Here is a 25120-nt window from a genome sequence, read left to right on the forward strand (position 1 = left end):
AGAGACTTTCCTCTAAGCTGCTGATGACATTTTCAGACAAGGTTTCTACATGGGTATTTCTCATGTGTACATATTCTCCCATTACAGACACCCACTATTTGACCTGTCGGATCCAGGAGTGCTCAGAGACCAAAAGGACTGGGCCATTTTCACGCTCCATTGACATCAGCTCCCTTGTTGTTCAGGATGAATATATCTTCATCCAGGTATGTTGACTCGATGAGAACGTGACAAGAATTCTGCCTGCACAAGGTATTTGTTCTGTGGGAGAGAGAAGGCATATTCTTAGGACAAATGTGTGGGACTGCAAACTGTAAGAGCAGGGAGTCTATATCCACCTACTTTAGATTGGCAATGCAGTCTGAAACAACGTAATTGATCTCTGTTCCTCACTTGTCTCATGTTAATCTGGTATATTTTAAAAGTTTGCTCATCGATAATCATGAGGGTCCACGTGTTTTGCAGAAACTCTAACTTGCTATTGTTGTGTCTACTTGGAAATTGCAAAGAAGCTACTGTGAACTGAAAAGAACAGAGAAGAGCAAAGGAAAGGTGTGAGTGATCATTTTAACAAATGGAAGGTTTATGCTAATTTGACAGTCAAATAATGTTAATGGATTGAACAAAGATTTGTAGTGGGAGGTAAAATAGCAGAGGGATTGGAAAAAAGATGTTACAGGACACCTTCAAGGCAGAAGATGGCTGTAAATTATCCAGCTAGTTGATGAGGGTTTTGTAGGTGAGGAGGAAGTGGCAGAACTTAAACAAGAAACTTAAAGTTTTTGAGATTTTCTGAGAAAACATAGGTGGAATGGTATGAGGCCATCTCTCCCTATTTCATACCTATGGAGTTGTGAGAAGAATCATACGGTGTCTAAGAGAAATTCCCAAAGATGTGCCATTAGAGTGAAGACCATAATCTAGGCTGTGGTAATTCCAGGATGTAGAGAACTCAGGAGACAGAGATTAGACATGATGATGAGGTGTGGAAATGAGATGAGAAGAAACTTTAATCCAGGTGGCAAAGGAATGACACACACTTCCTTTTTTGACTAAGATAGGGTTAAGGAAAGCTCCTTATTTATTTATTTATTTATTTTAATACATACAAATAATAAGTTCTGCACCATTCATTGTGAAATTATTCTTTAAAATGGAAGTTTAGGTGGGAAGGCTGATAATCTGTGCTGGGATAAGGTGAAAGACTAAATCCATATGACCCAGGAAGACTGCAATATGGAAAATGCATGCACATGAATAGCGTAGGCAGTCTGCTCCTTGTGTGAGCAGGGGAGAGAGCTGCTCTGGAGAAGACTGATTGTTATGGAAGCCACAGCCCCCCCTCGATCCTCCCATGACACCCAGCCTTCCACTACTTCTTCTGGTGTCGGGGAGAGACCTGCTGCTAGAATACAGTGAGAGTGTAGCTGTTGCAGCTTAGTCATGATTTTACTAGAGGCAAAGGCTTTCCAATCAATAAATGCTGTTACTCACCAAGGAGTATTTTTGAAAGACTTTGTTAATCTGGAGGTTTATATCTGGCTGAGGGCATTGTGGAGCATCCAATTCTTTATGGTTAGCTTGAGGTCTCGCAGACATTCCTCATTGCACGGCTCTCACTTGTGTTACAGGAAGAATGCTCTGTGTAGAAGCTTGAGCTTGCAGTGATGACATCTGCCTGGTGTGTGCACTCCTCTGACTTAAATTAGCAATTACTGGAAACAATTGCTTCAAGTTTAAAAAAAAAAGCAGTTTGTGTACAAATGTGTGTATGTATTCGTAATACATTAGAAGGCACCTAGTGACTTGGATGCCCTCGGTATTGTTTTATTTCAATGTTATGGGTATTCAGAGTGAAAATTATATACCCCCACTTCTCAAAAATTTTAAATGTACAAACTAAACATTTCTGCTGGTTTGGGCAGGCAGGAGACTCTTCCTTTCACAGGTTGTCTATTGCTTTTCCCTCATTTTTACATCCCTCTTGTGGGAATGCAAAAATTGCCTGGAAACAGGGCACAGACCAAGCCCATGTAGTTCTCAAGCAAGAAACAGACACTTCAGATTCACAGCACACCCCTTTCTGAGCTGAAGGTGTGTTAAATCCACCGTGTCCAGCATATGGTCGATGGGCTTTGCAGAGTGTTTGCTTGGTACATATGTAGGAGTGCTGATATGTCCTGGATGTATTAATCTCCGAAGTCATGTGATGTAGCTGCCTATTATGGGATGTGTCGGATTCACTGTGTGCAATATCTCATGCATATCATTCTGTCTGGATAATCTTGGGCAGAAATATGGGAGCCAGCTCTTCTGAATTTCAAATATTAGAGATGAATAAATAAATATCAAATTAAATGTTAAGAACCTGGTGAGGCTTAATAGCTGCATAAAAGATAGGTGCATGAGCTCCCATCTGTCTGTGCTGGAACAAATCAGAAGTAGTGTTGTGGAGTAAAGAGGGTAACTCATTTCTTTTAACGTTCATCATGAAAACATTAGGCTTTTAGTCTAAGCCGGTAGTCTGTGTTTCTCTAGAGTGGACAGATCAGAACCTTCAAGGGCAATTCATTTTATCCTAGACACCCATTGCAGGATGAGAAAGGTCTCTCTCTGTATATTCTTTTGTCTTTAACATTAGAAGGCACCTAATTATAGCTTAGAGAAGACCTATAACTTTCCAACAGCTATAGTAAGGGAAGGTGAATCCCAGCTATTGATATAAACATCTCGCATTATCTGTATGCAGCTATTCACCAGTGTATATCCATTCTAATCAAATTGATAAACAGGCCTGTAGTGTCAGATTCCTGGGAAGAATTAACCTGTATATCTGTGCTCTCAAAGCAGATTTGATGTTATGGTGCATAACGCACAGGAGAAGGGAAAATATGGAAAATGTTACAGTGCCATTATAAATCAACACTTCCTTACGTGGAGTGTTGTTGTACAGCACTTCTGAAAGGATCTTGCAGAATTACAGGGGAAAAAAGAAAAATAAGAATGATCCTATGCTTGAAAGAAACTTGCCTATGAAGAGAGGTTGAAAAGATTGGGACTAGTAACCAGGCAAAGGAGATAAATAACAGCACAAAATGAAAAATATAAAAGGTAATGAAGAGGGAAGAAGTAGCTACTAAGAGATAACAGGAAGAATTCTTATGAATAGAACAGTAGGTGATCATTCTGAACTTACTGATTGACTTTCTATTTGATTGACCACTAGTTGTTGAAGGATGCCTAGCACAGCTGTAAGATTGGGTAAGTCTGTATAAATTGATATATAAAGAGAAAATCATGCCCTCTGTTTTGTGTATAAGATTTCATTCAATTCACAAGATTGCTCTCATGTAGCCAGGAGCCAATTTCAGCTCCTTCCTTCATAGTTAAAATTTGCATATCTTACAAAGTAGATCACTTATTTGTGAGAAAACCTTGGAATATGATATTAAGCGTGAATTTATTTACTGTACACAAAAAGGAGCTAATCTCATGAAGGTGTATGAAATATTAGCTGCAACTTTGCCATTAAGGTGAATGTCAGTTATGTTCAAATATACAGCTGTGTACTGGTGAAGCCAGTAATTTAAAGCAGTACCAAACCTATCCCTATAAGTGCCTTTGAATACTTTCTACTGAATTCGTATCACTTTCTAAAGTCAGGTGCAGAGGTAACCTGAAATTGTGTATAAGATTTGATATCCTGACAAAGAGCTTACATTATAAGACTCAAGGGTTAGGAACTATCTTTTGTTTTGTATATGTATCTAGGCTATTGATATTTTGGAGAATTTCTATGGTAAAAATAAATCACAGTGTTATTCAGGGGAAAAGATTTTTCAAGCAAGTCAAGTATCAGTATGAGTAATAGAATTGCTCAGGTTGCTGAAAAGAGACTAAAATGCAACACTTTAATGAACGTGGGGATTATTTTGCAGAAAATTGTTTTGAGTGAGAAGCATTGTTTGGAGCAGAAACTTCTTATTTTTCTCTAAGCAAGCAAATAATATCAATGCTACTTAGTTCTTTAAAGTAGCTGTGAAAGAGCAGGAATGATCTATGTAAGTTTCCTTGCCAACAGATGAAAAAGTTCCACTGAAAATGCAAGAAAGCATGAGCAAATGTCATTGCTTATTGCGGAGAGTGAAAAAGTCTGGACTGAAAAATTCTCAGTACGGTGTTGCTTATTTGTGGTGGTCTAAGAACTAATGGGGATATTAAAAAAAATGGCATTGGGAATCAGCTTTGCTGTAAAACCCCATTTTTTGCAGAAAGCAACATTCAAGTGGGCAGTCCTGCAGCTGGCAGAGGGAGCTAATTATTGCAAAGTTAAAGTCGTTCCCAATTATGTAATGGTAATGTGGAGGTTATCTCAGGTGCAATAACTCAGTGGTTCCGTTGGGTGCCTGGAGTCCTGTGCTGGACAAATCCGACAACCAGCAGGGACTTAGGGCATTCCCAGCTCAGTGGTGAAGCCCCAGGTAAGGACTGGATTTTCCCACATGTCTGGCAAGGGACAGTAACAACAATTAAACTTTCCAGGTTGTGTGGTATAAAGATTGCTGGCTGTACTGCTGTTATAGTGCTAGTGGGCTAAGAATGTGAGTGAGACAAAGTTTACAGGGAGAGGTAGTATTTTTTTTATGAGATCAGAACTGATAGAGTTAGAAAAGGCACGGATAAGCTTTTGGGCATACTCATGAGATCCTAACGGACTTGAGGAAGGATTTGTTATGTGAAAAATACCTTCCCTCCCCCAAACGATAGAAGTAAGTCTCATAAAATATTTCTCCTCCCTATTAATCTTGTTGTGTTTTCCTTGTGTAAACTCTTCAGTGTGTGGCTTTCCTCCCAGAGGTCATACCAGTCTAGCTCAACATCCAGTTAACACTGTCCCTATTCCTCCCTGAAGTTTCTGTCTCTGTCAATGCTTAGAGACCCCCAGGGTAACTTTGAACCATTTGATTTGAACTGGCTGTACAGAGATGTGTGGATGGGCAATCAATACCTATCATGATTGTTTTTTATGTCTTTATTTTTCTCTGAGATGGTACAGGGAATCCGTACCATCTGCAGCTGAAGTCAATCTGAAATGTAGCTCAGACTTTCAGCAATTTCCATGGCACTGGCAGAGCTCCTGGGCACAGCAGGCTCTTCCGAGTTTTAGAAGAAGCTGATGCCTGGTTTGAGTTTGGGGGTGATGCCTGTTTTCTCCAGAAGACCAAACAGTTGCCTTGTGAGATGGACACTCCTAGGTCTGCCTTTAGGGCTAAAGGCTTGTGGTGTCACCTTGTAGGGACAAGAAACAACACCTGCAAGCCCTGGTTGGAAAGGGCTCTGTTCACTTCAGGTTCTGCTCCGTTTCCACTTTAAGTGGGAAGTTTCTTGCACCATTATCCAGAGAGGTATGCTGAGAGGTTTTATCGCTTCCCAAGGCCTTTAAAGAGGGAGAACATGGGGGCCTCTTCTCTTTTCCACTCATATTACAAAATGTAACATAATTTGTCAAGGTGTTTACCTGTGAGCTGAAATTCTTAAGAGGGTCTTGTGTTCCTGGTTCTCAGGTACCAAGGCATTGACATATTAATCACTGCTGTTGTCCCTTCCCTGGCTCCTTCTGCTATTTCCCGTCTTGGGACGATTTCTTGGCAGATTTCTATGTCATTTCATTAGTAGCTCAGCATCCTGGGAACCCCAGGAGCTGCACTGCTCTCTCTTGACTCCTGATTCCTCCGGTGTAGGTTGTCACAGGATATGAGAAGGTCCCGTTCTCAAAAAGCTTAGCTGCTCTGGTGGTTGTCTTTACTCTGAGGATGACCTAAAAAAGGCAGAAGTGTGAGGTGAGCAGGGAAGAGAGGATCTTGGCTGTCGTTAATAGTCCTCCTGAATGAGATGGGATTGGCAGTGTGGATGCTAAGAAGCAGAGAATGGTGATCACTCACAGCTTGCACATCCAGCAGCGTGGGAGCAGCTGCAGTTATTCTAGACAGCAGGAATTCCATGTGGAAAGGGAAAAGTTTGCCAAATGCTCTTCATCATCTGAAGTAATTTTACACTTAGAGTTTTGCTCACTTCAGAAAAGTGTATGGCAGGGCAGTATTTTAGCCTGTGTACTAGGATGAGCAAAAACAAGCAAATCCAGAATTTTCCTAGATGTTCATGTATAGAGCAGCTAAATGTAACTCTCACAATACACATCTAAATAATTCCTGTGGCTCATGGGACCAAATACTTCTGCCAAAAGCTGTTGAATAAATTCAGTCTTTTGCTTCAGAAATTCCCCTTAAACACACTGGTATCAGCATTTGCCCATAATTACTGATAGCTTCTTAGGGTACCTATCAATAATACTACCTTTTCTGCATGCTCGGAGTCTCATCAATGTGTGTCCAAAAATCTTAGTTGAAGTGATATGATGAAAAATGGCTTTTGTAAAAAATGCTGCTTCTTATTTTTATTATTTTTTACAGTCTGAATCAAATTCTATTTTTATCGAAGTTGATACCTTTATGATAATGTATTTTTTTCAGGCTCCATAAAAAAGAAAAATATTAATTATTTATAGCTTTAGAACAGGGGTGGGAGCACATTTCATTTCTCTTCAAAGGTTTATGGAGAAAAAGAAGTTCCTAATTAATCTATAAGCTATATATATATATCTATATATCTATATCTATGTTTGAGCTTAGGTCAGAGAAATAGTTTATTACTATATTATTGCTTGTAACTGTGGTTATTTAGTCAAACCTAGAAGTGCCAACATTTAGTAGGACATGAGTGTATATTTCAAGTTTATCAAGTTTTTAAGGCTGGGCTAAATAAGTGTGGTTTGCTGAATCAAATACAGCTGTCAGGTGAGTAGACATCAACCAGCAACCACAGTTGAGGTTATACAAGTTTGTATGGATACTGAACTTCAGCTCTCAAGCTGTCAGTTTAATAACTTAAGTAGAAAACTTCCCCAAGAATAAAGAAATGCAATTTATTTATTTATTTATTTTAATACGAAACCTCCCAGTGAAATGAGATAGGGAAGAAATTAAACTTTGATTTCCCGGTCTAGAGCCTTCTCGTGATTTCTGTAGAAGCTAAATACACTATGTTCAAATATATATTTCTTTCCTCCATTTTTTAACTAGGAGCCAAAGGTCTTAACAGAAATCAATCTGTGCAATTTATTTTTAACTTCACCCTGCTTAGCTCCAATTGATTTTTATCTTTGCAATCGATGGTAGAGAGAGCGGCTTGGCGGGACAATGGAGCACTCTCCAACTTGTAGGGTTTGGTCTTTGAGTCTTTTATTGAAGAAATCATTAAAAGCTTATTATGAAACTAATAGGATGAAGACGTTTAAATGATGAACAAGATTACACCTGTTTTACTGGTGAATAATGCCTGCTACAGCTGATCTTCTCTTGCCCCTATTTAAAATGGCTCTTGCCCCTGTTCAGAATGCTGGACAGCTCTCCAGAAGGGGAAATTAATCCATACAGATGAAAGAAAGTGCAACCCAGGTGCTAGTTAAAAGTCTTCTTAAAGCAAGACAGGCAGTAAGTAGTTGGCTACTTTCCTATTCACTGCTGGGTGTTTTTTGTCCATTTCTAGCAGTATTTCATCTTTGCTGTGCCAAATGTTATCAGAGTAGGAACATGAAGCTAAACATCTGTTGATAAAAATTGATTATCATTTTTCTTTTATTTATTTATTTACATTTATCTTGTTTCTGGGGCTTTTTGTGCTGTACTTTTTTTTTTTTTTTTTAATCATTCTCTCCCCTTCCCACATCTTGTATGATTTATCAACAGTGTCTGCAGCTGGAGATGTAAAGGATTACTTTGGCAGACTCATATGTTTCCTCTGAAATCCCTCATGAGATTTAATGTGTATAATTATCCACCTCTCTTAAGTTGGTTTCTGTATGGGTAGTGTGCATTTGCAGCTCTAACATGGCTTATATTTTGGTGTAACTGCACATTTTCTGCAGGAGATGCTTTTAAAACAAATCTAGTATTTTCTCTCAAGATTACTCCATCCTATTGCTTTGCCATCATAGCTCTGATGGAAGTGAACAAGGACAGTAAAATAAATGCAGCTTTGTCTTAGCGAATTCTCAGTGATGGGTCTGACACTCTAAAATGTGGCATGCTTTCAAAGCCTACTGAATTTAGCAGGCAGCTTGAGGGTGCTTAGCCCATGGAAGCACTAATGCATGTCTCTGCAGCATATAGTCCTATCTCCTCATGTTCAGGTCATTGTCATTGTGTATTGCCTTAATGAATGTGCAAAAGGGGTGACTAACAAAAGCCACAGGGAGATAATTCAGCCTAGATGGTGTGGTTTATGTTAGGGCATTGGAGAACGTCAGTACACAGAAATATCTGAAAGGTGATTGTCCTGGCCATGCTGAGAAATCAAGAAAGAAGAACATTACATTAGGGTAATGCACATGGATTCTTCCTCTGACCAGCTCACTGTATCTCCTGAATCTCTTGTGACTGACAACAGGCTTAAGCTTGGGAGAGGAGACATGACTTTTCAGTCCTCATGCTGGCAAACCTGTACGAGGCTCAGGCAGCAGCCAGCTCTGAAAAACAGCAAATTCACTTGCTAAGGAGCAAGCTTGTCTGCCTAATGTCATAATTGCTCCATGCTTAAATCCACAAATCGATTTAGGGAATGCTATGCCCTCGAGAAGAAGAAAGAGTAACTAAGGTTAAAACAGTGAGGAAGGATGCCACGGCACTCTGTGGAGGTGTAAAACACAAATCAAGGGTGTCATTACATTACTGATGTAGTGTTTCTCAAGTTTTCACTCCTACCAACTCGTTTCATGTTACTGGGAAGGAGGGAACTTAACAAGCAAAGGAAGCCCATCTCTTCAAAAAGTAGGGAGTTTATTGGAAATAACATCCAAAGACATACTGTCAATAAGGAAATTTTACATTTGGTTCTGTAAACTGACTGAGTTGCCATTTACAATGCTTGAAGTGGGAGGTAAATTACAGGAATTACAAAGTCTAAACATGTCTAATGATTGTGGGTTGAGCTGTGCTATTACCAATTCTCTTTTCCTTTGAACGTTATCAACAATGTGAAAAGTAGATGTCCTGTTCCAGTAACTGTGCAAGGCAAGTGGTTGTTATCCTTGTAAACCACCCAGGCTGAGAATCAATGTAGGAAAGTCCTCTGTTCTCTTTCAGCCATTAGCTTAGAAATCATGTGCTAACTGCACGCTGTCATTGTGTTTCCACCAAGGCTGATGAGAGGCTGCATCAACACGAGTACCTTTAGCCTTTCTGTGGGGTCTTTGAGCAGCAGGAGGCAGCTGAAGTCTTGCTTAGCCCAGAGTCATTTTGGAGATTTAGTAGTTCTGTGTTGGTTACAGCAATACACGATTTACATCAGGAATTATGGATGCCAGCATCAGTTAGCCAGGAAGATGAGATTGAAGCCTGATACACTGTGATCTGCAGTTTCTGCCATCATTATGGGTGTCTTTACGTTCTGGGACATCGTAACTCCTTATAACTCCTCCTGCTTGCCTTTTGATCTCATTTGGATGATAGATTTTTTTTTTTTTTTTCTGGTTAAACAAAACCCAAACCTGCTCTTAAAGAATCATGTGTTTCTAGGCATGTCTCAGAAATGATGGAGATGAATGGATTCCTTTATATATTCTTTACAATTTCTACAGCCTTATGAAAATACTTCTGTTGTCTTCTATGTTTGATGTAATCTGTCCTTTTGTAGGTCAGCCTGGGTGATGAACTAGCATATTGAAACTCTCAGGGCTTTTAAAGGGAAACTTCTCATGTTTCTTTACGTGTTGATTGATGTGAGACCAGATTTTCATCTTGTAAAAAAAATAATAATAATGCAAGTATTAAAGAAGAGTAGTGGATTATGAGTGGAGGAAGGAAGAAAACATAGGTTAGGAAAGACAAATGTGTTTAATGGCAAACACATTCGTCCAAATGAATCATTTCCATGGGCCAGAAGCCCAGTTAAACACATAAAATAGAAATCCAGAAAAACAGATTAACAAGCCAGTCATTAGTAAAGGAGGAGGAAAAAAGACAAACCCAGCTAATTCTGTACTGAACATGACAGATGAGCTCACAGCAAATAATTGGGTGACAGTCATCAAATGTGAACTAAAAGGAGGCATTAGCAGGGAAAACAGTATCATAATCTCTGGGATTTACAATGTTGGAGAGTTTGCTCATAGGAAAAAGAAAAGTTCATCAAAATAAATTAAGTTGGGCCTTCCAAAATTCATTCTGTACCACAGTGCTTGCCAAAACTTTATAGAAGGCTTGATCATTATTTTTAGAACAGTTATAACCACGGATGTGTAAATCATGCAAGATGAGGTCCTGGCTGAGATAAGCTTCACACAACTCTTGCCAACAGAATTTGTGGGTGGCTTCAAACTAACTGGCTCAGAAAGACCACAGGACACAAAGACTTTTGCTTCTAAACCTTTGTCAAGGTGATCTAGTGCCAGGTAGAGGACTGAAAGGGAGTTCATCTAATGCACAGTGAACTTGAATCATGTTGTAATTTCACCTTTCTGTCATAAGAAGAAGAAAAAAACAGTTAAGTTTTGCAGTGGCATAATTTTTTTAACTATGTAAAATCTTTTGTGTCTGATAGACTTAGAATAGAACTTGGCATGGGGGGAATTGGTCACCTGTTGATATTCCTTCTGCCATATCTTCATATGAGTAGCTTGAAGATTGTGGACTGTTTCCTATGTTAATTAATCATCACAGCATCCCTCTGAAGTATGTAAATTTTCTTATTTTAAAGAAAAGTAAATGCCCATGTCTCAGTCCATCAGAAGAGGTGCTGAGGGACCTAGCCAAGTAGTCACCGGACACAGTAATTGAATCTGTACTCTGCTACAAATAATGAACTGATGTTGAAATCATGAATGGTGTAAAATGAGTGTATGTGGCAGTGTTACACCAACTGAGAATTTGGCTCTTCCAATGGAGGTCAGAAATACCACCAAGAGAATAAGGAATATTTAAATATTCCCTGCGTTGTTCACATAGCATGACCTAGACTTGAGGGATACTTTGGGCATTGTTTTTACAGTTGATCAATACAATTACTGAAAAAATGATTTTTTGCTTTTGAGTTGGTCTGACTGTATCAACTGCTTAGTCTGTCCTCTGCTGTGAAAACTTGATTTTGATAGTGGTAGTATTAGATGGGAAAGATATCCTTCCGAAATAACACTCACAGCCCTTTCACCATCCTTGCACCTGAAGAACAGGGCCCAGAAATGCTACTGGGCCAGTGTACAGTGAGCTTTGCCTCGAGTGAGTCAAGTGACTCTTGTTTCTCTGTCTCTGCCACTGGCTTGTTTTGAGACTGTAAGCAAATTACTCTTGGTTTTTGTGTCTGTTTCCCCTCGACTTAGCTATACGTTGTCTGTACAGTTTCAGCTCACTATGATTTGGGCTAGTTTTCTGCCTTCTTATGTGGTGTATAATGGTTGTTTTTTTTTTTAAATTTATTTTATTTAGTGAGCACCAAATACTACTATAATATCATTACAAGTAAAAATGCCAAACAAGCAGAAAGTCTTAGTGTAGAAGCCTGTTCTATTTCTAACCCTTCCTTTCTTCCCAGTTCTTCAAGCTGTCAATAGAAAAGCCTTATCTTGAGTTGATTAGATATCAAATTTCATGACCGCTAATGTCATGTCCTTCAAATGACAGCTTCTCTAGGGAAGAATGCTACCATCTAGAGGTGGTATCATTACTGAGAATATAATTGATGTTATAGCAATATTACTTGTAAGCTTGTTCTGAAATATCGCTGTCAGATAAAAGGGAGTATATCTAGGAGAGAATCTAGGACCTTTCTGTTAGCTTTATTGGAAACTTAAGCCAACAAATCCATATAATAGAGAAATGCTGTATGTATTGTTCTATCTCCAAACCTGCAAGCTTGCCAAAACAGCAGAATATAGGAAATTCAACTTTGTAAGCCTCATTGTAGCCAGGCCTGAAATGGTGCCAGAAAGAACACCCACAGCAAGACTAAGACTAGTGACAGGTTTGAAATCCCATATACTGCAAATTATCAGGTGTAGATCTAATCGATGTGTGGCATTTATATGCAGTCTTTACAGCTCATTCGCTCCATAAAAGCACAGATTTGGATGTGTAGCAGTTATCCCCACACCCTCATTCAGAGATGGTATGATTTCAAGGAAGCACAGAGACTTTAAATTACTTGTCCAAGGTAGTTGTGTTGGAATGGTGTGGTGAAAACCAGATCTTCTTCTTTATTCCACTTTGTACTCACTTCTTCCCTTTTTATGAGATACCTAATGTTAAAATCATGCTGGAATTGAAGCATAAGAGACAGAGTGGAGAGTACAATAGCACAGCTTAAGTAAATAATGCTCCAGCCCTCCTAAGTCTGGGATTTCTTTGATGGAGTTACACAGAGGCTTTTTTTTTTCTGCAGGTCACAGAAAAGATATCTGGAAAAAAAAAGTTATCAAACCCTCTTAAAAATGTCAGCATAGGATGTCTCAAAAGGGCCATCACTCACTTTCTTTGATATTTCCACAGGTGACAACTGGTGGAAGAGCAAATTACTATGTGTCATACAGACGGGAGCCTTTTGCGCAGATTAAATTGCCCAAATACTCTCTTCCTAAGGTGAGTGCACCATTTATGAACACCGATATATAGTATCTTGAATAATACAGCCTGCCCAGTGGTAAAGCACCTCAGTGGAGTTCCTCTGTGGGGAGCTACATTTGTTGTGCTACCTGAATGATCTTTCTTAAATATGAGGTTGGGATCTGTATCTCTCACTGCTTTTGATCAGTGAGCAGAGAAAGACCAGGCTCCTTTTTCCTCTGTAAAGAACAAATGGGAATGAACAAGTACCTCAGAAAACATAGAACCAACCAAATAAAAATGATACTTCACTGAGATCCTTGCCTGAGCCTGTGTTACTGGCTGCAGATTGTTCCTCACGTCCTTGATGGGTCTGCTATGTAAAACCTTTGCCCAGTCTTGTTCTGTTCTCTACTGAATATTTCTCTGATAAGCCTTGCCATGACAGCAGAGGTTCTGGAGAACGCTTACAATGCTGAGTAGTCCTGAGTAGTCCAATCCTGCAGTCTCCATACAGTGAGAGAAGCATGGGATATGTCAGCTCCACTGTCCGCATCTTATGGCTGGACATTGTCAACAAGTCATGGAGGTGGAGATATCTCCCTAGAAGTTGTACCTTGGTGATGCTTTGGACAAACAGAACCACTGCATGATGCTGCTTAAGTATTAGGCTAAAATTCCCTAGTGCAGTCATTGTTTAGGATTGTACAGAACAGAAGGGACCAACCTTTACAGTGCCTTGGCTGGATACAGGTTTCTGGGTAGCCTGATGAGCAGCTCAGACTGTTCCTGCTCTTTGTAGACACAGCATGGGTACTGAGGCTGCTGTTGTATGGGACTGATAACCAGCAGTAGTGGCCTTCCCCTTTACTTCTTTCCACAAGTGAGAATTTTTGTGGGATAATTGTAAAATTGTTGGGCAGATTTGCATGGTTGGCTGCATGTAGCTTTCTGATTGCCTGTGGCGTATCTACAGTCTAGCAGATATGGGATGCTTGCCTTAAGTTGTAGCTGCAAACTTTAAATAGTTGTGAGAAATCTGTCTTGAATTCCTGGCGTTGCACCTCAGTTTCTTCATATTTGGGTTGATGACAGTTCACAGTGCATTGACACTTGAGTAGCACAGATACAATTTTGGTTTTGTTTGTTGTCCTTCTGTGGTGTGGGATTCACAATGTCAGTGCACAGACTTTTGAGAAACACTGCTGTCATTTTTCAGGAAAAAAGCAGTACTTTTTGTACTGCTTATGAAGCACTGAAAGCTGCCCATCATTCAAGTGATGGAGACAAGTGGATAGAGAGAAGGGGTGCCCTATGATTGTCCTCCTTGATTGACTGATGATGTTGTAGGCTGCTGGCTTGCTATGTTTTGTTAGTGGCCCTGGTTTGGAGCTGGTGCATAGTATAAAATCAGGATTGCTTTTGTCATAAAAACAAACAAACAAAAATCTACTTTGCTTTAAAGTTTCTTGGCAAAGTCTTTTAGCCATATAAAGGCTTGTTTATGTTGTCCTTAGTTAACAGAACATTTTTGCTGTACAGTAATAACTATCCTGTCAGCTGTACATTAATGAATTCTGCTGGAGTTGTACATATGTGAGGCTGGCAATAGAGTAATGCAATATTTTCACTGCAACTGGTTAAAACAGATTGAAGTCATTGGGTGATTTGCTTTATTGTCACACTGCTGGACTAGGTTGGGTATGTGCTTAATCTTCAAAGAATTAGAGCTGTTGGGCAGGAACCAAACATTCTGGTTTAGTCTCCTTTCATTGATAGAAATGGCAAATCTCCCACAGGCTGCACTTAGTGGGGAAAAAAGATTGGCTCTCAAACATTTTTACTCCACATTCCATAGGCTATGTTAAGTCTCCTATCTACTCTACCCCTATTTTCTGTCTAGATAACTCACACGGAAAGTTACATGTAGGTTACCTCCTAGGCAGGATAGGAATGTTAAGCTGATTTTCTCCCAGACACTCTTACCCCAAATGAGTCTCTCTGTCCTTTGGGAGACTTCCAGAAGTAAGGTTTCTTGATGCAGAAATAGTGCAAGAAATCGGTGAAGGCTCCTTGGTATCTTGGGGAAACTTTGAATGGGTAAAAAGAGATAAATAAAGACCCACATAACTGCAGTGCTTTTGCTTATAGTTGATCCAAAGTTTGTTCAACAAGGGTGGCAAGGATGAAGTGCTTCAATACACATCACTACCCTAGAAATCATTTCCAGGTCATGAACCTGCTTTAAGCAAATACTGAGGAAATGCACTGTCAAATCTCTTTGATATGAAAATTAAATGGAGAAAAACCCTTGCTCAACCTTCATGTCTTTGTCACCAACAGGATTCCGGCAAAGGTTGGTGGGTGGATTATTTGATGGCCCGTATTGAACAAACTGTTAATAGAAAAGTGCCTTATTAAAAACCACTACTATCATTAGCTCAAACTATTCTTTATGCCTCAGCTTTAAAAATACGTGAACTCACTTCTTGTTTCTTGAAACGGGTCATTTACCTGTCGGAAGCACAGCCTCTTAGTTCAGCATGTGAATGGAAATTGTCTCTCGTTTAGCCTGGTGCTACACCAGAGCTAGTGACTATGAGAAGACTCCAGGCTTCAAGGCTGTGAATCTTCCATGAGTGATAAAACTCGCTTTCAAATTTATAAATAAAAAATGAAGCTGGATGAAATTCCTTGAAGCTACCAAAAATGAAGAAAGCAAAAATGCTTTGCCCAGCTGGTGGCCATTAAAAGATAGAAATGCAGAAAAGTCACAATGGTGGTAATTTATTGGCTCGCTCTAACAGAAAATTGTTTAACATACCTATAATTCATGCTCCATCTCCATTCTTTCATAAGTCATGGTAATTACTACATGTCCCAAAGGGCGAAGAAATATAGAGATCCTAGTAATAGGCCTTTTGTCTTCTTTTAACAGGACATGCATATTATCAGCACAGTTGAGAATCAGGTGTTTGCAGCTGTTCAAGAGTGGAACCAGAACGACACATACAACCTGTATATCTCAGACACCCGAGGGGTTTACTTCACCCTGGCCTTGGAAAATGTGAAAAGCAGTAGAGGACTGGAAGGGAATATCATCATAGACCTTTATGAGGTATGTAGTAAAGGTCACCCTACAAGAACAGCCACTGCTTGCTAGTTCAGGCAAGTGTAAATCTCTTACCTGGACTGCAAGATCTCCATTTGTTTTGGGATTGGCCGAGAGGCATTTACTGGATTTGATGCTAAGCAGACTCATGGAGGGATAGATGTAGAGCATTCTGCTACTGGTGTGATACCTGGTTGTTTTCAAGTCAATGACTAGTTATGATATGTGACATTTCCAAAAGGGAAAACAGTTATCTCTCTCGTTCTAATGTAGATGTGTAAAGAAGGTCTAGAAATAGGGGATTTCCTCTTGGACATCTAGAGATACCTACTCATAGACAGGGAATATGAATTCCACCTTTGTAAGCGTTGAACAGTTCATAAATTGTAAGCAAAAATTCATAGGTGTCATTTGCCCAGAAATGACAAATGCAAATGGAAAGCTTCTACCCTTTGTCATCTTCTGTTCTTCTTCTTCTGCTAGCCTTTTCAGCCTTGACCAAGAACAGTAGTAGTTGTTCCAGTTCCTGGTTTCTTCAAAGAATTCTGGCTTTGGTGGGTTGATATCGTGTTGCCTGGAAGGCGAAGTGCTGAGGCTCAGGGCTCAGCACTTTGCCAGGAAGAAACAGCAATATTACGTACTTGATAATACTAATAATAGTGGCTGCAGACTGACACGGGGAAGTTGTACTGTAACACAAAGAAATATGTTTCCAGTTTCATATAGAAGTCAGAGTTATACATTTATTTCAGCCTGAATAATGACAATTTAACAACATCATCAATTTGTTTATAAAAATCCAGGTGGTTTAAGGCAGTGAGAGAAAACTCACAAATAACACGTGGATCAATACGAAGAACAGGCTTTACATTTTACTTCCATCTCCTTAAATATATTTACCTGCCTCTGAAAAAAATAATTAAATCTGTATTGTGATGAACCAGCTGAAGTAAACATGCTTTATTTCCAATTCCTGGGCAAAGTCTGCTCTGCAGCTGTGTATCAACCTTTGCTGGTAAATGCCAATAGAGATTTTCATGGGATCATTCAAAGGGTAGTGTCACTCAGGGAACTTTAGAACCAGAAGGATTTTCATCCTGGCTGTTGCCTGGAAGTTCCAGATCTGCTGCAAGTTCCTTCCTCCTGTCTCACTTTGACAGCTGTGCAACAGAGACCAGATTAAACATGAAATCTGCTTGGGGACATTTTGGCAGGACCATATTCTGTTGGAATTGGTTCTGCTGACAAAACTCAAAACATTTGGAACAACTGGGTTGATTTTGACAGAATTTGGGAATGGAGGAGCATAAAGAAATCAAGTTTGCAAAACATCGATGTTTCAGCGTATTCAGGATTTCTATCTTTTGCGTAAAAGAAGAAAAAGACCAAAACAAAAAGATTCCATGCTGCTTCTGGTGTAACCTGCTGTTTCCTGTGTTACAGAAATCTGGGAAGGGAGTGGGGCAGACCACATCCCTGGGCTTATAAAGCTAAATGTGCATGCTGTCCCTGCAAGGCCATGATGGGCCTGTCTGCAACCACTCAGGAAAATCTAGAATTGGGCTGTTTGCTAGGGATTTGCTCTGTGAACATCCTTGTCTTTCCCTTCGAGAGACAGGGACTGCACAAGGCCTTGCAGTTGTGCAGGCAGCATCATGGTGTATTTGTAACGCCATTCACAGTCTTCTAAGGCGGGTCTGAGATGACTGTTGCTTTTGCTGAGAGCTTCCACTGCTGAGAGTGCTCAGACGGGCCTTTCCTTTGGCTTGTTTTTCCGATGTATTTTTTTCATCTCTCTCCATTTTTCCTAGGTAGCAGGGATCAAAGGCATATTCCTGGCTAACAAAAAGATAGATGACCAAATCAAGACTTTCATTACCTACAACAAGGGCAGAGACTGGCGTTTGCTCCAGGCACCGGCCACCAATCTAAGAGGGGATCCTGTAGTTTGCCAGCCGGTGAGTGGCAGACCTTTCTAAAGCACAATCGACTCCTTTAGAGTCTCTTACATTACTCTCCAGGTTGACAGAACTTCACATAAGGGTGGGTAGGAAGGATTCTTGCCAGAGATTTGCAAAATTAGGTGCTTCAAAATGGGGCACAGTTTATGGAATTTGAGAATGAGAATGTTAGGTTGGGCTTGCAACATAATTCAACAACATTCAGTGAACAGGCATTTTACAGTAGTTTGTAGCCCCTGTGTTTCAAAGGAGCGGTGTTCCCCCGAACTTTTACTGGTTACTTTTTCCCTGATTTTTTCTCCTGACTTGCTAGGTGTTAAGCAAGTTGAGTAGATTTCCTTTAAAATCTACGAAGCTATGCAAAAAGAAAATTCTTACCATCTTGCTTGACCTTTTTTATTGAACTTACATCAGAATATGAAAGTTACTAGGGGGAAGTGCTCTAGATCATATTGTTGGTAAAAACAAATGCAGATATGATCTCTTGTAATGCAGCATTTCTGTTTCTCCTGCTCTCAGCTATTTTTGTATTGCTTATTCAGAAACTGAATATATGGTTCTATTTGCAACAGTGTTAAAAGGAGAGGGGTCGTTTTCAGAAGGATCAGAGCATCTGTCTGCAATCACCAAGGACTCCTCTGTTACTTGACTTACTGTGTATTGAAACTTCTGCCTTTTATTTATTTCCTGTCAACAGCCCTTTTGCTCATTGCACTTACACCTGCAACTCTCAGAGAATCCATATACTTCAGGAAGCATTTCTAGCAAGGAGACAGCCCCTGGACTGCTGGTGGCAACAGGTAAGAACCTAAGTGCTTCGCAGCACTCACCCATACTTCACCTGTAGCCTGAGTGTGTGTGAGATGTTTTCTGTTAGTGTAAAAGTCTTCAGCTCTGTTTCACAAAGTGCTAAGCTAATTAACTCTCATGTGCTATGGACTGGGAGAAGGCATGTGGTCTCTTCAAAAAACAATGTCTGCCAGGTGTTTGTTGCTATGCAATAACCCATCTGCAGGTTTGAGCCCAAATGTGCGTGGGATCATTACCAACATGCATTATTAACTCCTCTCTCTTGACGTCATTGCAACCACTGATACAGGTCTACAAATTTGCTGGAGTTATCATGAATGAGAATAAGTCTGTATTCATGGCTATGCTCCCAGGCAGTATCGGTATGTTCCACCTTTTGAGCAACAGAGTTTTAACAAGCCTGTTGGGTGAAGCCTGGACTTCATGAATGACTATCTTGTGCATGGTACCTGCTTTCTACACTGTGTTGCTCCAAGACTGGCAGCACTTCATCATGACTGCATGGGTCATCAGTGCTGTGGGACATTCTGCAAAATGGTGTTTTGGCAGGTTGCAATGTTTTCATGACAAGCTGCTACAATACTGGCACAGTGGCAGTGGATGACCCACTGTAATTAATTTGACAACCGTCACAGATGCTTTTGTCCTCCATTGCCTGCACACAGCATGCAACCTAATCAGGATGGATAGAGCTACCACCCGTAGTCTGAGCTCCCACAGCTCTGTGGGAGCTGCTGGGACAACAAAGTGCTTTCTGAATGGCCGGTGCTATTGAAAGCTGATCTCTGAAGCAGAGGGTGCCTTTTCACAGAGAGGCTCCTACATACGTTCAAATACGTTCAAGTAGCTTAACCATTCTTTCCAAGGCTCATTTTAACTCTAGTTCTCCCTGGCAGTTTAATTCTTAATTCTTTAATTCAAGTGGCTTGCAATTGTGTCATGTTAGCACAATGCCTTTATAAATTTGCACCATTTCTCCCAGCCATTTCCATTCTCATGCTCTTCTGTACTTCCATGTGTCTGCCTGACTAAGGCAGAACCTGAAACACAGGTTCCCCTTATGACATTTATAGCTCAACAAGGGAAACACTGTGTGATTTCCAGTTCACTGATCCAGGCCAAACAGGGCGAGATAATTTGGTTTAAACCTCCAGATCTTCTTATGCTTAGCCAAGTGGAGTCATCACTCCTGGCAGGTCACACTTGCTAGACGGATGCGTAGGAGCAAGCCCTAGCCATGATGCTGTGATTTCAGAGACTTTTTTCTTTAACCTTTTAGGAAGCAGAGGCAGCAGGACAGTGAGATTCTAGGCATTGATCTAAATTGTTAGTAAATGAGGTTCTTTTCAAGCTGCCAGTGCATGGGATGAATGCTTTCCCAGTCTAACAATTAACCTTTAAGAGGCAGAATATCATTTCTGCATTATTGCTTTGTACAATAAAAAGCTTAACCTGTTGGGAATATACACATCTGTTCCCACTAACCAGTTTCACAACAACAGGAGTGTCTCACCATGTTGGCAAATGTGTTCCAGGGTAAGCATTACAACTTATTCTCACAGGCATGGGCCACTCAAAACCTCTGCTGAGCGATCTTGCTCTTTGATTTACAGTGGTGCATTTCTAGCAACGAAGTGAAGCTCAGACTTAATAGGAGGGCAGAGGTTAGAGTCTTGCTAATGGAAGAATTATATTTTAATATCAAAATCCTCTTCACTTGCTTGGGAGTTAGTATATTTGGTGTTGGTTTGAATCCTTATAGCTGAATGAATCTTAGGTGGAAAGAACGAAGAAAATCTTGGAACAGCTTTACACAGAAAAACAGGCGGGATTTCCTTGTACCTTCCTCTAAAACAGTTTTTTTATTCTTGCTGGTGTGAGGGAAGGAAGATTAGCTAGGTGGACAATGTGGTGTTTCTATATCCTGAACACTGATGGAGAAGTCTTTATTGAGCCGTCGTGCATCCCTGAGCCAGATGTTTTATTTTTGGAAAAAGAGTTGTCACAACAATGTGCCTAGTTCTATTCCATAATGCTGACAGGAGTGTGTCAACTTCCATCTGGGTTTTAATTTCTCATTTTCCAGCATTAAATGTCAGAAATTCAATTAACATTTTCATTGGGGTGTTTTTATTATGCTCTTGTTGATGCTACAGATGTGTAAGAGTGTCACCTCTTCCTTTGATTTTTTTTGAAGAAAAAATATTAGTTCTCCCTCCTTCCGTGGAAATTACACCCGTTTTAAAAATAATCTTACTCAGAAGGTGTAAAAGTGGCTCACTGTGTAAAAAATGGACTTGGAATAAAGGAATCACAGGCTCAGCAGCAATATAGTGGTTGTGGGCCATTATCACTGGGAGATCCTATGATGGAGTATGTCAGTGCTACCTCTGCCTGCTTCTTATGGGACAGACTTTCATACCACCAGAATCCCACCTAGCACTGATTGAAGGTATTGTTGACAGACCAGCAGGAAAAACAGGTAGCTTTTTCCTAAGCCATTAGGTGCTTTGGGAAGCAGGGAAGTCAGAGTTAATTAGCTTAGGACAGACCTATACTGTTCAGTGAACCTGGTGCTTGTAGGCATTTTAGCTTTGGAAACCGAAGCAAGATGCTGACCTCAGGGTTACATGGGGAGTAAGCTAACAAGGTCTGCTCAAAACATTTGCAAGTTTTTCAGGTATAGGAGGTCACTCTTGATACTATTGCTGTATGCTCAGATTGGTTCTAGAGAGCTGGGGATTTAGTACAAACTCATGATTACATGATTAAGATGTATCACTGCTCTGTCTGCTGTCTCAGATGAGGGACCTTTGCATGCTGTTTCAAGCTCTGAGGTGGTGTCTCCAAATGGTGTTTTGCTGTGCTGTTTATATATAGAGTTCAAGTTGATGTATGAACTTTGCACTGCTTTGATGTGTGGCATATCTATTTTCTAACACATGGTGAAGGCAGAGTAGTTCATTCAAAGGGGCTATAAGTTGAGGCTCACAATTTGTTAGGTCAATGAGAATAATCAATATTGTCTCGAATTATGCTCAATATGGTCTCTACCTCTCTGCTAAGTCATTCGACCCAACTTAATTGTCTGCACTGCTTCTGTCCCCAGATGAGTTTCAGATCTAAACAAACAAGATTCCTTTGAAGAAAGCTAATATTTCATTATATCACAGTCCTTGTTAATTCCAAAATTAGTAGACTCAGGAAGAAGCTTTGCTTGTTAGACTGCAGGTTCTGAGATCTGCAAAGTTTTTGAACATTTTGACAGAATCTCAAATAGGCTTTCTAGTCTAATCATGAGCTTCATTGGTGCCTGGGTTTCACCTTTAAACTGGGTTGTGCAAGTAACTTGCCTTTGCATATTCTCCTTTACATGACAAGTAGAGACAGAAGTAATTACTCATGACAAAGACTGGCAGATCACAGAGATCCAACTTGCCAGCCAGAGCATGATGACTGAAAGTTCAGAGAAAGACATGTGCACAATGGAGTATCTAGTGGTGAGGGACAGTGGCCATTATTCTGCTGCAGTTTTGATGATTTGTGTGAGCCAAACAGATGTATGGTTTCCCATGCAGTTTTTCAAATGTGTAGGTCTAGAATAAGCCTGCCTTTAGTGGGTTACGATTATGAGCAATGCAGTTTGTTGGGAAAGTAAGCTGGTAATTCTGTTTCTCATCAGTGTCAATTTTCAAATTGATACTGGTTTCATGTTTGCACAACTCTTGTAAATGAATCTGGACACCTAACTGTGGTGTTGTTTTTAGGTAAGTAGAGAATTAAGAACAGCAAAAAAGAACTGGTCAGACCAAGTACTTTTCCTGGAAAAATTTCCGTGTTCACACAAGAACTTCTGCCCCTTACTTTTGTTTCAGGTAATATTGGCTCTGAGCTTTCCTACACTGATATTGGCATGTTCATCTCTTCTGATGGTGGAAATTCCTGGAGACAGGTATGTTTTGCAGAGAGCAGGAAAGCACGCAACATTTTACTCCTATTCCTTCTCTTAGCCTTCCTTTTCCAGTGGAGTAGAGCATTCATGCGGTGCTTGTTTTGCTTGCAGATCTTCGAGGAGGAATACAACGTGTGGTTTCTGGACTGGGGAGGGGCATTAGTGGCCCTGAAACAAACATCAGTGCCCATCAGGCACTTGTGGTAAGGAAACTCATTACTTTGAGAAGCTTTCCTGAAGAGGGTAAGCTGACAGCAGTGCTAATACCTTGTGTCACCTGGTAAACATTTTCTAGTGTCTACAAGATGAGCAAATGAGATCATTCTTTTCTGCATTTTACATTTTCTTTGTTTCTGGTAATTAACACAGTGATTATTGCACTGTCATAAAAATATAATGGCTATATACATAGTTACATTTATATACATAGTTACATTTATGAAGTATTTTTTGCACTAGTAATGTACTACAATTCTTCAGGTGGGGTTTCTTTCTGCTAGCAGATACATATATACTGAGTAAGAAGCAGTCTGTGCTTCAGGTATTTCTGAGAAGAGGTGTCCCTTGCTTCTGCTTTTTGTTTGTAGTAGTATTAATCTGGTAAGACAGATAAATGGAGGGAGAGAAGAGGGCAATAAATGCTGGTAAGGATGGTGGAGTTATGTTGCTAAATGTTACTGTCTACTAAAGGATTCCAGGTTTGTTTTATCACAACTGATTTTATTGCAGTCATACTGTATGAATAGCCATACTGAGTCAGGGCCAGGGGTCAGTTTAGGCTGCAGCCCTCTTGTCAACAGCCTCCTGTAATTTGGACATACAGGAAAGTAGTAACAGAGCAGACCCATAATGATGCTCCAGCTACTTCCTGCTTAGGATCTTTCTGCCTGTAGTTAGAGAGTGTTTTTGCGCAACTTAGAAACATTTGCCTGTGCTAGGTAACTTGGTAGTCATGAACATACCTGAAGTTCCCACAGGAAAGAGGACACCGAGAGGACCATGCCCATATCTTTAAACCAAGCCAAGTATGATCCAAAGCAGGAGAGGTGTGTGTTAGCCAAGGGTAGGAGTCACCAGCAGTAGGTGCATCAGACTGTGGCAAGTTGAACTCTGGAAGAGTGAAAGGTGAGCCAGTTTTTGAAAGAGCTGTAAGTCAAGTATTAACCATTTGTGGCTATATTCTTTAACCCAGGTGTAACTGTTTTAATTGTCTTTTGTTGTGGAGGCTCTTTGGACCTAACAATATGCTATATCCAAGTGCATGTACTTAGATTTCAGGAAAGTTCTGGTCACAGGTTGACTTTCCATAGGAGCTGAGAACCCAGTTCACCTTTGTCTGCTTTGGAAAGGTTTCTTTCAGATATTCTCCCTTTCCACCAAGTCTCATGAAATAGCATGTGCAGTACTATGAGCGACCCACCCACTCCATTAAACGAGGAGTGATTTAGAGCTGTTATCAATAAGCTCCAACAGGTTTCTTCCAAAATTGTACCCTTAGGGGCTTTGGAATTTGCTTCATATTGTCTCAGTAGGCACCTGTTTTATGGGCAGGAGTGGAATAGATTAAAGGGTACGTGTATATCTATTAGTTCTCAGGCAGAGACATTGTACAATAAGTTTCATCCTGGAGAAAAAGAGGGGTGGATAATTGAAAAGCTGAGAGAACTTTAGCTAACCTAATGAAGCATGCTGTTCCCCAGAAATTGAAATGCTGTTTAGATAGATAAGCATGCAAGCAGAACAGCATACAAATGCACAGGTGTACAGGAAGATACATACATTTAAATAAATAGATTTGGGGCAGATAAGCTTTCTGTATGCTGTTCTTCCAGCTTTCTGTCTTTGGTCCATAGTCAGCTTCCTTTTCTGGTAGATGTGCATTGTGAATCGGGTGAAGGTTTCCCTAGGCACTACTACTAGAGGCAGATATTTAGGAAATGGTGCATGCAGACCTTGGCTTTTCCCATTAGAGAGCTCAGGTTATTGTAACCCATTGTTTGTAATACATATTGCACTGACTTGCTAGTCCTCAGGTGTCGTCTCTGTGTCCCTGATGCTACCTGCTTGGAGTGGGGAGGATTCAGTTTCCAACAGGACACCCTTTGGCAAATTCAGCTGCTCAGGTGCATGTGTACATGCATGAACACACACATGCACACACTCCCAAGCTTTCCTTGCCTGGAAAATAAGTCAAAGCTCTCTTTTAAGCGCAGTTTAAAATGAGAAGTACTTCCTGCTGTTTAGAGACCAAGTTTATGCCGTGATTGTCTCTCTGGTAATGTCCTTTTGGGTTATGTCAGCTTTTACATCCCAGGTACCTCACAGAATTAGAGAGAACTCTTAAATGACCCTGCTGGGAGAGGATTAAATAATTTCAGAGCCAAGAAACTTTTGTGCTTCTCTGTTTGTTCTTCCTTCAGTGGTAGAACTTGGAGCTGAAATTCTGGTCGGAAATTATGTGGGAGCACTTGTGTGAAATCTGTGGGCAGAGATAAACTTTATCACTTAGAGTTGTTGGTGGGCAGCAGCTCTGGGAGCTTGATGCTGACTCTCAGGTTGACTGCAGAGGTTACACATCTTTCCTGCTGCAGTGGCAGCTGGGTGTGCATGCCATCCTCTGCCTGTTCTCTGCACC

At 40.3% G+C, this 25120-nt stretch overlaps 1 protein-coding gene across 4 annotated transcripts in view; it reads left to right on the plus strand.

Annotated features, from left to right (window-relative positions):
- Positions 1-25120, plus strand: part of SORCS3 (sortilin related VPS10 domain containing receptor 3) — a 279259-nt gene that overhangs the window by 197194 nt on the left and 56945 nt on the right. For all 4 annotated transcript variants that reach the window (XM_068688547.1, XM_068688550.1, XM_068688548.1 and 1 more), the window contains 7 exons: positions 88-206; positions 12597-12686; positions 15589-15768; positions 17574-17720; positions 18421-18523; positions 22409-22485; positions 22597-22688. In XM_068688547.1, coding sequence (XP_068544648.1) covers positions 88-206; positions 12597-12686; positions 15589-15768; positions 17574-17720; positions 18421-18523; positions 22409-22485; positions 22597-22688 — 808 coding nt within the window. The remainder of the gene's footprint in view (positions 1-87; positions 207-12596; positions 12687-15588; positions 15769-17573; positions 17721-18420; positions 18524-22408; positions 22486-22596; positions 22689-25120) is intronic.

This window comes from Anas acuta, chromosome 7 (genome assembly GCF_963932015.1).
Source record: "Anas acuta chromosome 7, bAnaAcu1.1, whole genome shotgun sequence".
NCBI classification, from domain to species: domain Eukaryota; kingdom Metazoa; phylum Chordata; class Aves; order Anseriformes; family Anatidae; genus Anas; species Anas acuta.